This window comes from Haliaeetus albicilla, chromosome 10 (genome assembly GCF_947461875.1).
Source record: "Haliaeetus albicilla chromosome 10, bHalAlb1.1, whole genome shotgun sequence".
Classification (NCBI taxonomy): Eukaryota; Metazoa; Chordata; class Aves; order Accipitriformes; family Accipitridae; genus Haliaeetus; species Haliaeetus albicilla.
In genome coordinates, this window is record NC_091492.1 from 11,061,757 (window position 1) to 11,076,394 (window position 14,638).

At 40.4% G+C, this 14,638-nt stretch overlaps 2 protein-coding genes across 6 annotated transcripts in view; one reads left to right on the forward strand and one right to left on the reverse strand.

Moving 5' to 3' along the window:
* Positions 1-11,583, forward strand: part of GARRE1 (granule associated Rac and RHOG effector 1) — a 62,459-nt gene extending 50,876 nt beyond the window's left edge. For all 5 annotated transcript variants that reach the window (XM_069793453.1, XM_069793458.1, XM_069793457.1 and 2 more), the window contains 6 exons: positions 14-139; positions 645-1,636; positions 4,932-5,097; positions 5,989-6,123; positions 8,214-8,292; positions 8,872-11,583. In XM_069793453.1, the coding sequence (XP_069649554.1) occupies positions 14-139; positions 645-1,636; positions 4,932-5,097; positions 5,989-6,123; positions 8,214-8,292; positions 8,872-9,192 (1,819 nt within the window). In that variant the 3' untranslated portion in view covers positions 9,193-11,583. The remainder of the gene's footprint in view (positions 1-13; positions 140-644; positions 1,637-4,931; positions 5,098-5,988; positions 6,124-8,213; positions 8,293-8,871) is intronic.
* Positions 11,584-11,937: 354 nt separating this feature from the next.
* SS18L2 (SS18 like 2) lies at positions 11,938-14,230 on the reverse strand. The gene is made up of 3 exons (XM_069793459.1): positions 14,078-14,230; positions 13,719-13,795; positions 11,938-12,800 (listed from the first exon to the last, which is right to left on the reverse strand). Exons 1-3 carry the CDS (start codon positions 14,144-14,146, stop codon positions 12,713-12,715), a joined length of 234 nt encoding a protein of 77 aa, XP_069649560.1. The 5' UTR covers positions 14,147-14,230; the 3' UTR covers positions 11,938-12,712.
* Between the last annotated feature and the right edge of the window lie 408 nt (positions 14,231-14,638).

Sequence of the window (14,638 nt, forward strand, 5' to 3'; positions counted from 1 at the left end):
TTAATGATTACAGGTGTCTGAAAGAAGATCCAGCAACAATGTCTTTGCTACAGAGGAGTCTGGATCCAGAGAAGACTTTGGGACTAGTCGATGTGCTCTATACTGCTGTGTTTGACATACACAGGTGGAAGGAAGGAAGGTACATCTCCTCTTGAGCCTCATGCTCTACTTCCCTAGTTTAAACAAAGCCATCATTGTTGAAAGATCTGTACCGAGGAATTCGATAGTACCGGTTCATCAGAAGGGGGAAGCAGTAGTCAAACTGGGAGCAAAAACCTGGTAATCCACATGGGTACCTTGTGGGTATGTACAGAGATACAGCACTCTTTCAAAAAACAAACCAGCAGCTTATCCATGTGCACAAAAGTATTTGTTCCTCTCTTACAAAAATACTTGATTTATATTAAATTAGTCTCCATTTAGGTCTTGAAGCACAATTAAAATTTCTTAAGGAATGGAAAGTAGTTAATGCTATTGCAAATACTAGTAATAGTTTGCATTGTTACCATAAGAAGTAGCTGATGAACTTGGCAATCTTTGGTTGTGTTTCTTCCACTAGCTGTTACCCAAATACACATTTTTCTGCAAAGTACCAGCTCAGTTATGTATTAGGTGGTTTGATATACGTGTTTTTGTTGATGCAGGGAGCAAGCTTTGCCTTGTATTCAGATCCAGTTACAGCGTGAAATCTCAGACTTTGGGAATCAAGTTGACATGCCATCCGGAAATGGAAGCAAGTCTTCAGGTGGTCTACAAAAGACATTCTCAAAACTGACTTCACGGTTTACAAAAAAAACTTCCTGCACCAGTACAAGTAATACTGGAAATTATTCAATCCCCAATACACCTTCCAAAAATGTCTTCATAAGTTCCAACTCAGAGGAGAAAGCTAAAATGCCCACTAACATAGATGCGCGGTTACAAAGCATTTTGAACATTGGTAATTTTCCTAGGACTGCAGATCCACTGCAGTCAATTCAGAGCACAAACAATCAGCTAGTGAATGGGTTTCTAGTTGAAAGACAGGACAACTTCTTCAAACCGGATGACACCAAGGATGACAAAGGTATGAATTTACCGACTGACCAAGAAATGCAGGATGTTATAGATTTCTTGTCTGGTTTTAACATGGGCAAATCCCAGCAGACTTCTCCGATGGTGAAAAGGAGGAACTCTGTTGCATCCTCGACAGCAACAGAGCAAAAATCAGGAACAGTACAACAGCAACCGCAATCTGTCTCTCTTACACCACTGCATCCCTCTCAGCAGGGCTTGTCACAGCAACAACAGTCACAAAAGCAACAGCAGCAGCAAATGCAGTATTACCAACACTTGCTTCAACCTATTGGACCACAGCAACGTGTACCTGCCAAATGGCTGACTAACTCTTCACAGCAGCCAGCCCAAGCTGTTGGAGCTGGATTGTCTCATTTAAACCAGTGGAACAATCCTGGTTTTTCCGATTTAAGCTCTGATTTGTACAGCTTGGGTCTTGTGAGCAGCTATATGGACAATATGATGTCAGAGATGTTAGGACAGAAACCACAAGGACCTAGGAACAACACATGGCCAAATCGTGACCAAACTGATGGAGTGTTTGGGATGTTGGGAGAAATCCTGCCTTTTGACCCTGCAGGTGTGTGTCTTTTCCTTTATTATGTTTTTTATAAGGGTTCTTTTACAAAGAATACTGTTAAATATTGCTAGTAATAACTAATTTCCTGCTGCTATCCACCAGATGCTAGGGTGCTTACAAAGGCAAGCAGGTATTTATATGTATGCCTGTTTTCTTTTTTAACAGAAGGTGAACTGAAGTACAAGCAACTTTCATTAATAAATAAGAATGGGAATTAATTCCTTGTTTCTTGTCCCAGTTGTAGTAGTTCTGACCTTTCCTATATGGACCACATCAAAGTACTGAAAGAGACTTACAGATTATGTTCCTCCTATTGTTAACATGTAAAATTGTTTAAAACCAAACTCTTGAACTTATGTATTTTACCTCTCCCCAAAATGATCCTTCCTGCTCTTTACCAGTCTCGCAGTCTGGAGATACAGCCGGACTGCATCTTTCCCATATCCCTGCATTTTCCCTCCATTACTGTGCAATTCCATGGGAGTCATGCTGGTTCCTGTTCTACAGCTGTGACTGCAGTGAAAAGCTTGGATGCTGAAGGATTAGAGACTAAAGAGCAAGTGCCATGTGGTTTGCCAGATGTGTTTGAACCACCAATAAATGTTAAATGTAGAGGGATTATTGTTAAAGATGACGTGAGATAAAATTTTATAGCCATAAGCAAATAGCTAAAGACTATGAAATTGACTGTAGAGTCTTAAGAGGAGATTAATGAATTCTTCTGATAGCAGTACTAAGAACAACTTACAAATCTATTCTCTTGTAAATATAGTTTCTGTTGGCCTGGAACATAGCTACAGAAACTTTGTAGTAGGCATTTATGGAAACTGCCTGGAGGGAGGCAGCACTAGAACTCACAGGAAAACCTTTTATCAGACCATGAATCCGTTTCCCGCACTCATTTGCACATGTGTGTGTGTGTATGTGTTAGCACTGTGTAGGCGTCTCAAACCAGCTCATTTGACTCATAATTTTGATAGTTATTTTGTCAACTTAGTTGATAAATTAGTGGCAAAAATAGGCATCATAGTTATCAAAAGCTTCTTAACAATGGTAAGTCTGAATTACCATCATCTTATTTAAACATACTTATGGTATATACTTAAGGATTATCACAGCCTTTAAGGAAGGATAAAATGATTTTCTGCAAGCACCAAATACATATATGTGTCAGGAAAAAAATGCATGTATATACAACGGACTGGCATTTTTAGCATTTTGAATCCTTCTGTAGTATTTTCCTTCTGATCTACATAAAGCTACTTGTTTTGTTCCATTTGATATGAATATCAAGGACTTTGAAAGCAGTACTCTGAAAAAGTGACTTACTCAGTATTTTCCATAGATCTGAGGTTTAAAAAAACAAAACCAACCAAAAAAAAAACCCCTTCAGTCAAATAATTTTTTCCATTGGAAAGATAACGTTTCTTCATATAACTTGTTGGCTTGAGCTGTGATGCAGGAATTTTCAATTTAGCTCTAGTTAGCGTAGTACAGGAAGCTTTAAACACGAAACACTCTTTCATTTCCAGACTTTCTTAGGAATTTGTACATTTGTCGTATGAAACAAATGGCATTACTTTTTTGATAAATATTTTTAGAGCCTGAAAATGATGTCTCCTTTCAGATGCAAATCTGCTAATTAAAAATTTATAAAATTGATGGCTTTTCATGTCAAAGGCTTAACTAGCTATCAAAAGTGTATTTTGCAGTACTTCTATCATCTGTAAGAACTTGATGAAGGAATGTTGCAGTAAGAACTAGTAGAAGGAATGTTGATATCTCCAGGTCTTTTGAATTACTTTCACAGATGTGAAAAAATGAAGTAAAAAACATATCTGATAAAAAGCTGTTTAGCTGATATGTTTTTATTGAGGTAAAAATTAACACAAGTTGCTATTTTGAATATAACAGTAATTTAACCCTTAATGCTATCCACAGGAAAAAAAACCTGGATGCCCTTCAGAATCTATCTAGAATCTGTCCTTAGATCTGAGGATCTGTCTAGCTTCCAGCCTCATCTTAAATTGACATAAAGATATTTCTCAAAGAGAACAAGTATTGTGGGAATGTTTTGTTTGTATACAGCTGTCAGATAGCTCTGTCCTTTGCTTATATAACAAAGGATGTATAGAAACAAAATTATTTTCTTCCTTGTTGTTTTAATTTCCATCCAACAAAACATTGTGAAGCTCTTTTCTGAATGTGCCAGATGAAAACAAGGAAACTTTTCTTCTAAATGCTGAATTGAATTTAGGGAAGCCATCACATGAAAGACTGACTTCTGCTTTCTGAGCTGTGCATGCTTGTTGGATGTTCTTCAGTCTTCGCTCTTAATTTAAAACTGTGACCAGCAGCTCTGTACTTCCTGCTGCAATTACCATGCATGTAGTCTAGACATTTTCCATTAATCCAGTCGGATTGCAAAGATTTCCCTCAGGAAAAAGAAAGGAAAAAAAAAAAAGGCAGAAACAGAAGCTGTGGAAACTCAATTACACTGACTTATAACAGTATTGTTTTTAATACATGGATTGTTTGGTCTGATCAATTGAGCATTTAAAACACTTTTGGATTTTTGGGATTAAGGCTTTGCTGTGTCTGCTCAAGATCATGCTTATCACTTATCAGATCACTTATCAAATGCTTGGGACATATAGCACTTTAATAATGGAAGAATTTTTAAGAATTACTGCTTTTTTCTGTAAATATCAATCTTATTCTGAAATATTTTGCAGGTCAGGATCAGAATGTTTTCAAAATTGTTGTCTAGTCTTTGTAGGAAGTAGGCAATATCTGGGCTGTATGTTCTAATATGATCAATCTGAAATTCTGATTTCTTGAAGTAAGCAGGATCACAGCATAGCTGGAAATCATGTTGCAATCTGGAATCAACTACAATAATTGGTATGTTCTTTTTCTCTGAGCTTGGATAAATGTACAGGCTTTAATTCCATCAGTGTCTGCTGATCGGATATTGGATCTTTCAGTGTGTAGACACAATCATAGTGGCAAATACCAATTCCCTGATCAAATGCAAGGGGCAGGTGTACTTCCATGTGAGAATTATTATCCACTGTGTATGGACGGTGCATATCTACTTTTTAAAAACATGTCCTATTCAGTGTTCTTCGCTGCTCCATGAAGAGGTGTTAGCTGTTGTCTGGCATTTATTATCAGTGAGAGAATTACTTGCTGTTGTGGGGTTATGGTCAAGCCTAAAAGATTAAAAGAGGGGGATAAGTGCAGTAGAAATAGCTGAATGTCAGCATCTGACTTCTTGGTTTCTTTTATTCAGTTGGTTCAGATCCAGAATTTGCCCGCTATGTTGCTGGGGTCAACCAGGCTATGCAACAAAAAAGGCAAGCACAGCATGTCCGTCGTCCAAGCAACACACGTAGCAACTGGCCTCTTCCTGATGATCCTCATAAAACCTGGCCCTTTCCTGAGTATTTCACAGAAGGGTAAGAGATTGGACAGGCTACATACTTTTATTATATATGAGTTTATTTTACATTCAAACTTGGCAGAATGTGGGAATACTGCGTGTTTTTTCCAGTTGCTGCTGCATCTGTGAAAGCTGCACTTCATTATGTCAAGAGAGAAATCTGAGCCCTTCCTGCTTTGCTGATACCGAAGCACTGACATTTGTTTGATGTCTTTCTTTAGAGTGGAATGCCTACCGACTTTGACTCGAACAGAGGAAATAAGGAACTTATAGCACAGATTCATTCAGAATAGTTTTCTTTAAGTTATTTTGAAAACCTTTAAGACCTAGTTTTGATGAAAAGTGATGCTATCAAGGTTGCAGTGCCTGACTGAATTCAGCTTTCCAGATTTTAGCCGTTTAATCTTGCTACTGTAAGGCAGGTACCTTACAGCAAGTATGTTAGTCGTTCTTAATTTCTTCCAAATCATAATTACATATTATGACAAAAGTGTTTCAAGATTCTCTGTCCATTTGTCCATCATTTAATAGCTGTGACTCTCAAGCTAGCTTAAAACCAGTAGGACAAGTATGTGTTCCAACTCAGTTTTGCAATGAAAAAGTCAAGTGCTTAGTGTGTCCATACCCAAGGATCACTTGTTTCTCCTTCCTGACCAAGAAAGGCACTTTTGACTTATATAATTATTTTAGTAAAATATATATAAAGTGACTGTAATGGACAAAGCAGTTGATGTGATCACTCAGAAGTAAATAAGTATTTGTATTACTGCTACATCTTAAAAAGTATTGAAATTTCTTTGTTGTCTTAGGTATCACCTGTGACAAAGATTCAGCATACCTAACTAGGGCGTACAGTCTGGACCAGGCACTATAAATACAAGGACTAATACAACTTTTTGTCTTACAGTGATGTGACAAATAGCTGGTCTGGTACTCAAGGAGACTCTGCCAGCTCAAGTGACGAGACCTCCTCAGCTAATGGAGACAGTTTGTTCTCCATGTTCTCAGGGCCAGACCTTGTTGCTGCTGTAAAGCAGAGAAGGTGAGCAAAATGAACAGAAATACATACCACTTCATAAGATTTTTCTTTTTTTTGATAATTTCATTTGAGTAGCCACACAAAGGAAATTCCTGCTAATTAGACAAACTTAAACAAATGTCAGCTTGCATACTACACTGATGATACAGATCAGTGTATAGAGTATCTGACTTCAATGCTAGGGATTCCCAATTTGAGTTATATTAGTACCTGTCTCCTCTGTGCAAATAGCTAGTTGTTAGCTGAAATTCAGTATGTCTAGAAAAGATCTGATGCTTTCTCTCTTCCAAGATGACCTATTTTGGATGTCATTTCTTTCTAAACTAGTGAGGCATTAGAGATCATCTTTGAATTGGGTTTTCTAAACTGTGTACTTCACTGCAGCTTTGTCATGCCCATAATGTGCATTTTGATGCCAGCAAGTTCTCATTTCCTGGCTTCTACTGCAACTTTGTGGCACTCAGGAAATACTGCTGATAATGTTGTGTAGACTTTTGTCTCACCTTGCCTACCACTGCTGTTTTAGTAGTCATAAATACATGTCTATTTAGTCCTTTATTTCTGACAATATGAAGAGGAGCCTTAATTGCATTCATAAATAAGCTTAGTACCTTAAAAACAAAGACAGGATTTTCAGGTATGAACAATCCACTTAAAAGTAGTAGTATGAATTACAACAATTGCTTTCTGCTTTTCTAAAGGGCTAGAAGCTGGGTATCTTTGGAACCTCAGTGATTCCATAGTAGAGGGTAGTTAAGACAATAATAAAAGGCACAAGATGAAGCATGAATACCAACCCAATTCCAACCTGGGATCATTCTCTCAAACTGTTTTTCATGAGCTAGTTTGGTGGCCAAATATTCTATATTTGTTTAGATCACAGGAATTTAAAATAATGAGACTAAGGCAAGCAGGTTGAAAGGAGTTGACCAAAAGAGGAGCTGTCTTCTGAATCTTTACACTTACCAAGACTTTATACAGAGGGGACAGAAACTGAGCTTCAATAAATGCTAAATTGAAATTATGGAAGAGAGCTATCTAATAAGCAGTCACAGAAAAAGTAGTAATTATTTGTGTTTTTAAAAAAGAAGCAGGGAAGGAAAACAAAATAAGCCTATAATGGGTGAATTGAATTAATCTGCCAAGCCACCAGGTATGTAGATTGATCATGGAGCAAGAAGAACAAAAGCCTGTGCTTTATGTAATGCTCTGAAGCATAAGAAAGTTTCCAAAGAGTGTGCTTCATTAAATAAAAACTTAAGCTGAAGTAACAGTACTACTGTCTTGTTACTTTTAGGAAGAAAAACATTCTACAAGCGAGGGCCAGACAAAATACCATAGCTAAAACTATACAGTAAGAGAAGGCAAAAGGGTTGAGCGTTCTAAAGCTGACCTGCAAAGGACTGCTTACCTATGGAGGCCTCATGATTGGAGCATGGTGATTTTTTTTTTTTTTTTTTTTTAAACAAAGGGTGAAAGGATAAAAGATTCTGCTTTAACCTGACAGCCCCACCCCGCCGCCCCAAGGTAAAAATCTTTCAGAATGCACAGGGTCAAGGACTTCTATTTGATATTAGGTATTAGGTTACAAATTTAAACCAAAGGTATAACACTTTTCCTCAGTAAAGTCACCGTGCTTCAGCAGATGTTTCACTTGCTCAACTGTTTCTTTTGTCTTGTCTGTAAAGTTATTTCAGAAAAGATACTTTAAAAAAAACAAACCAAAACAAATGAGAGCAGATAACAGAAGAAAAAAAAGGCAATTTCTGGCAGACTTCTTCAAAGTGGGCAGAAGACTAGCCCATCTTCCTTTCACCTCTACAAAAACGCGTGCATGTTGCTGAAGCTGTAGCTCAAAAAACTATGGCACTGTCAAGCCTCTGACAGTATTCAAAAATGAATTTCTTTCTGCATTGCTGCTTTTACCTCTACTGAGCAAAAATGCATGAAACAAGATGAAGCGTCAGTACACATTCTAGGCTGTCAAGTACGACAGACTGAAACTACAAAATGGTATATGCCAGTGGCAGATTAATGTGGGTGAGTCATTTTAAAAAAATTTTTAAAAAGTAAATTTTACCTCTTTTGGGCAGAAAACACAGTAGTGGCGAACAGGAACCTAGTACGTTACCATCACCACCTCTTCTTTCTGCAGCAGATGACCGTAATCAGGTAAGCTGAAAATGGCTTTGCTTAGTCATTTTTCCTGTTTGCATTTTGGGGTGGTTTACACTAGGAAAACAACTAGAATAGTATCTGTATCTTCAGATTGCTTACCTCAGCTAAAACCCAGACCATTTGCATTCAGGTAGTACTAGATGCTTTTATTAAAGTCACCACGTTTAAATATTAAAATCGGAAATCACTGTATCTTTTTCCCTTGTAGCAGAAATTATCACAAACCCAAAGATTTCAAGCTAAGAGGCAACAGTCAATTTTAATTGTCTGTGCAGAGAAAACTAAAGTATCACCAGATTTATTACCTGTCTTGCTGGGAATTTTGACTTAGAGCAGGGCTGCTATGTGTCAAACAAATGTGCTGAAATAAATAATGTTTTTCAATAAGCAGGTGTTTTAAGAATTGAGAGTGCTATATATATACCTCAATTCTGCTTTCAAACATAAACTCATCTTCTGAAGATGTCTTAAGGAGGGGATAAGGTGATAAGGATTGTCTCAAAAAAGAAGCGTTTTGGTATTAAAACAAACAAAAAACCCTACCCCAAAACCAACTAATTTTTGTTTTCTCAGGATAATAAAACCAAAACCTGGCCTCCAAAGGCACCCTGGCAGCATACGTCCTCTGTCACGAACACGCTACCCAGTCAGAGTACATCTTTGTATCCTATGAGCAGCCCTGTCAGCCAGTGGAGCGACACGATGCAGATCCTCCAGTCCCCCATGTGGGCAGCAGCCAACGACTGTGCTTCAGCAGCAGGAATTTCCTCTAACTTTGCCTATGCGCAGCAGCAGCAATCACAACAGGCCTCCCAGCACAAACAGATGAATAAGGGCTTTAAATCTTTTCCAGTAAAGCACGAACGCAGACCATCTTACCTGCATCAGTACTAATCGCTTTTCATATTGGAAAATACAGCACAGGGCCGAACATAAATTACATATACTTTGTTTCACAATTGTGTATTGGCTATGTCCTGTTTATCTCATTAAATATGGAATTGAGGGGATTTGGGTGAGATAGACAAACTCTTGAATTCTGATTTACAGTGCTGAGCAAATATGGCCAATATGTTTGTTTGATGTACATGAAACAGCCCAAAACTGTGATGTAGAAATGCTTTTAAAAATGTGTATATTGCCTTTACTTTCAAAACCTTTTTTTTTTAAAAGAACTGCTGAAGGACTACCATACAAGAAACACTGTATTTTATAGCTATTTTTCATATAGATTTATAGTTAAACATCTTACTGAAACACATTGAATATGTTGAAGCAAATATATAGTGGTCACTTTGCTCAACACTGTTTGTGTTTAAATTTATAACAGACAAGCTGTAAAGTCTTTGTATTCTCCATAAACGGCCTGTGGGCAGCTTCTTTTTAAATGAAGTGCAGCAGCAGCTTTTTGTGTGCCACACAAGTGCGTTCATTATGAAACTGCTGCAGAAACAGTTGCAAAATTGAGTTTTGTGGTAGTTTCCTTACTCTAAGTAAAGAACAGCAGAACCACTCAAACTTGTGTCACAAATGTTACCTGAGCTGCTTAAAGTAGATGGCATCTGTGTGGATAATATGACACTGGTTTTCAAATAAATACACCATTTCTTACTGCTTCATTTGGCCAAAGGCATTATCCACACAGTGCTCCTTAAGTGTGTGAAAGTATAGCCTAAAAGACTACTTGCATATATTTAAAGTCTTATTTCAGATGCTACAGTTGATTAAAAATTGTGAGCTGGCTCAGAAGATACTAAACTGAAATGTGGGGTAGCAGTTAGTTAAAAGAACATTATTTTTTTTAAAAGGATAAAGTAATTATTTACAGTCAATATGTGCCATTAAGTGAACCTGTGGAATTAGGAATAATCTTCCAACCAAAGTGGATCCGGGAGAGTGATTGGTGCTTAAAAATTGAAGAACAATGGTAAATATATGTATAGCTATCCCACTGTATATTAATTGAGATTACAGAAGATTCTTTATATAGTTAGAGCTTATTTAAATTTTCATATTTCATCTTTGAAAGAGTCTAAAAACCACAATATTTTCTGGTATAAGAGTTTTGACAGTATTAATCTTATTTTTGTATTTTTCTTAAGTCATATCATTCTAATATGTTAACTACTAGTAAAATGAGTTATTAGTTCTAACTACATAATTTTTCAATGAAGATAAAGCACATTTGTTGTTTTTGTTTTTACAAACTAAGTACATCTATATCTAAAGATACCAAAAAATAAATACATTATATATATAAATAAAAAATATACACAACACTAAAACTATTAAACATTTGGGTATTTAAAACCCATCCACCTTTTTTGTTTGTATGGTGACGGGCCATATTTGCAGGCCCAGATTGTTACCTTTTGTGCTGTTTGAGGATGCCAATGTTGCCTGTATTTATGATATTGTCACCATGTTTTCTGAAACTTCATACTTACCATGTTTACAGAGATTTGTTTGCTGTACATAGACTTTTTACAGTAATGTGCTTTGCACAATCAGTGTGGCTTCTGTCTGTAAATTGTTAATGGTCTGTACTACTATAATTTTGAAAACCCTCTGCTGAAAATGTTGGTGGTTATTTAACTTGATGAATGGTTTTGAGTTTCCTAAATCTTGTCATTTAGATCTAATATTAAATCCTAAATTTGGTTGTACTTACTGGTTATTCATACTAAGACCAACATAGAAGTTAATGAAAACACTTAATTTTGAACTTTTTCTAACAAGTGCCAAAATTATTGCTATAGTTTTTGCAGTTAATTCATAATTACAAATGCTGGCAAGTTTCTGGACCTACATAAGTGAATTGTGAAATCAAAGAAAGTTTGTCTGCATTTTGACCACGTAGGTGCTACTCTGTCCTTTGCTTCCGATTGTTCTGAACACTGGTAATTTTAAGAATTGTTGCACTTGGCAAATGAGTCTTGCCATTAAACTTCACTTACACTGCCAAGTGCAAGGGTTTGGTGCTTAGTTAACTTACCCTTATTGCAGTGCTTCTTGTGAATAGCTAATGCTTCTGAACTGGAACTGTACATTTTGTATTTTAAAGCTTCTGTAAAATTAAACTATTTGCTTTATTAAAGATATACATTTAATAGGTCATACCTGTTTAAAATATGCACCTTGCTGAAAATGAGCAGCACCTTAACTTGTAACTTTGGTTTGTAAACAAAGATCTTATTTCATTAACATGGGATTATTTAACAGTTTGAAAATTGTCAACTGCCTAATTACTGACTCATCATATAAAAATGAACTTTATGCACTGTACAGTTTGAAGCATTTTTAAGGCTACTCTTTCAAGTAGATTGTACTAGAGAACATGATACAGAAGATGCCTTAGCCGTGTCTTTGAACCAGTAGTTCATTGCTAACATTGCCAATGCCAAGTTACTTCAATTTTTAGCAATCACAGAGTAAATAATGTTGATGGTAGTGAGCAAAAAGTAAACTCTACCCCCCGACAGAACTATTATCAAGGCTGTTAGTTTAGCTTACATTAATCATGCCACTGAAATGCACTATCTATCTGAGGTGTACAAATAAACTGTGCTCTTTCTGGACAAGAGTACACAAGCATACAGCTGACGATAAATGCTGACAAATACCCAGGAAGCATATGAATCCATTTTGTTTATGCAAGAATTTACTTGTTTACAGAGGCTGCAGTACAGAGCATTTCAAGCAAAAAGGAAAAGTCTTGACACAACTAGGGCAAACACACAGCCTTTTCTCACTGAAATAAAGGCTCGATTTCTCCCTTGCACTTAATTGCTCTAAGTTATGCAACAGTCCCATCATTCCTAGACAAGTTAGCATTGCTATTTCACTAAACCACTGAGCTGCTCCTTTGTTAACATGTTACGTTAATCCAGAATATATTATAATTTACAAAGAACATCTTTAATTTATTAAGCACAATTCCTGTGATACAAGATACAAAACAGTCTACTGCTTATACATATGGCAACATACAGCTGACTTTTTGTCATGTTGGAGGTAGAGAGAAGTTACCTAGCTAAATGCTTACCCTATTACTATACAACTTTAGTCATGAAACAGTCTCTGCTTCAAGTGAGACTGCAGGAGTCCTCTGAAGGCATCTCCAGTAGTGCTGTCCTGACAACCAGGCTACTTTCAGAAGTATACTACCTGGAGTTTTTTTAGAGGGGAAAAAGGGAGTGTGAAAATTATCACCCTAAAGTTCTGCTTACAGTAATGGGGAAAAAGCTAGCCTACTAATACATCAAAAACTACATTCACATTTTTAACATAAAAGCACGGATGACTTTTTACCTGCCTTTCAAGACCGCACCTTCTCAGCTTTCAAAGTGGGACTCTAAGCTAAGTATTTCTACAGATTCTTAAAGCATCACTGCTTGTGTCCGGGTACGCGCAGTCAGTCTGCGGTCTTCTGTGTGCTGGGTGGCGTTGCATCAGCAATTGTAGCTAAATAAATGAGGTTTCTATGCAGGATATGCTGGTACCTATGAGAGAAAGAAACACAGTATCTGGCAGAGGTGTTCTTTTGTAGCAACCTGTCCACACTTTAATAGTTGTTTTTGTAATCCGATCAAGACTTGCTGTTAGGGAAAGAAACAGCAAACTATGAAAATCATCATCATCATAAAAAAACCAGGGCAAACACCTCCATATTCTGTTCTTGTTCTAAAGCCCAGTATACTGCACTGAACTGCACTCTAACCCAAGTATGTGCTCCTAACCAACCTTGACAGTAAACAAGCACATGAAGATCTTTGTACGATCAATACCGAAGAGACGCAGAGCTGCGAGCGAGCAGCCCAGGGGCAAGAGACGACAAAGCTCCACTCTTGGGCTGGCCTGAACGTACGGCCAGCACGCACCCAGGCTCAGCAACCGCCGTCGGCCTGTCTGTCTGTCATTCCGCTCCTCTGCGAGCGTGAGAAAGAGCCGAGCGGCGGCAGGGCCCCGGCTGACCGCCCGCACTCTTCGGAAATGCCGCTCGGCGTTTCACACGCGTTGTGGGGGCGGGGGGGAAGGGGAGAAGAAGAAAAGCCTGCTCAACAACAGAACTGGTTTTCATATTAGCACAGAACAAAAACCTTGGCAAAAAGGAGCAGGCGTCAGATTTATCCTACTCGGTGGCATTTTTGCTGTACAGGTCCGTGCAGATAGTTTTTGGGAAGGCTCTGCAGAAATACAGCCGCACTTTCTTCTTAACGGCAGGAAAGCTCCGGCGAGCAGGAGCCGCGTCTTTCACTCCTTCGGACTCCGGGGACTGTGAAGCTGCGGGGGCTGCCCCGGAGGCGGCAGAGCGAGGCGAGGCCAGGCAGGGCTCGGGGCTCGGGGCCCGCCTGCCCCTCCCGCTGCCCCTCCCGCTGCCCGGCGCGCCCCGGCACCCGCCCCCGCGGCGGCTCACTTACTGCACGCAGTCGGTGGCCCGGCCCTTGCTCTGGTACTCCACGATGCACCGGATCAGCTGGTCGTTCTCCTCCAGCAACTAGGGCACAGGAGCGCGCCGTCACCGCCCGCCTCACGACCGCCGCCAGGCGCTACCGCCCCCCGCCGAGGCCGAGGCCGAGGCCGAGGCCGCGCCGGGCAGGGCCGGCTCTGCCTCAGCTGAGCCGGGAGGGCCCGTGCCGCCGTGGCCGCGCCGGGCAGGGCCGGCTCTGCCTCAGCTGAGCCGGGAGGGCCCGTGCCGCCGTGGCCGCGCCGGGCAGGGCCGGCTCTGCCTCAGCCGAGCCGGGAGGGCCCGTGCCGCCACGGCCACGGCCGCGCTCACCCGCTGCAGCGTCTCCTGGTTCACCTCCGCCTTCCCGCGCAGCCGCTCCGGCACGAACGCCACCGACATACCGCCGCCGCCGCCCCGCGCGCAAAGGCTGAGGGGAAGCGGCGGCCCCGCCCCCCGCAGGCTCCCATTGGCTCCCAGGGGCCGCTCGCGCACGCCCCACCCCCGTGAAGGGCCGCCGCGCGCCTCGGCACGTCCGTCGCGGAAGGGGGGGGGAGGGGAAGGGGGGGAGGGGAAGGGGGCGGGCCCGGAGCGGGCGGGCCCGGGACCGTCACCGCCGCGGCGGGGAGAGGGCTCCGCCCGCTGCGCTCCCGCCCCGCAGGACGCGGGTGTTTTCCCCACGCAAAACACCTCCCCGGGAGGCAGAGAGAACCTCCCCCGCCCCGCCCCGCCTCGCCTCGCAGAGGGCGCGACCGCAGCGGGCCGCCGCGGCCTCTTCGGCAGGAAAGGGACCGCACCGCCGACCCCCGCCCCGAGCAGCCCCTCCGAAATAACCTCCGAGAGAGCGGTTTTATTGAACAGTTTATTCTGGTTTAAAATAAAAAAAAAAAAAAG

What these genes read in the sequence shown, in the direction of transcription:
- SS18L2 (XM_069793459.1), bottom strand. Translation starts at nt 14,146, where the DNA reads ATGTCGGTGGCGTTCGTGCCGGAGCGGCTGCGCGGGAAGGCGGAGGTG. An exon ending in ACCAGGAGACGCTGCAGCGG is followed by an intron (nt 13,796 to 14,077) that starts GTGAGCGCGGCC and finishes CCTGTGCCCTAG; the next exon opens with TTGCTGGAGGAGAACGACCA. An exon ending in CGGGCCACCGACTGCGTGCA is followed by an intron (nt 12,801 to 13,718) that starts GTAAGTGAGCCG and finishes TTTCTCTCATAG; the next exon opens with GTACCAGCATATCCTGCATA.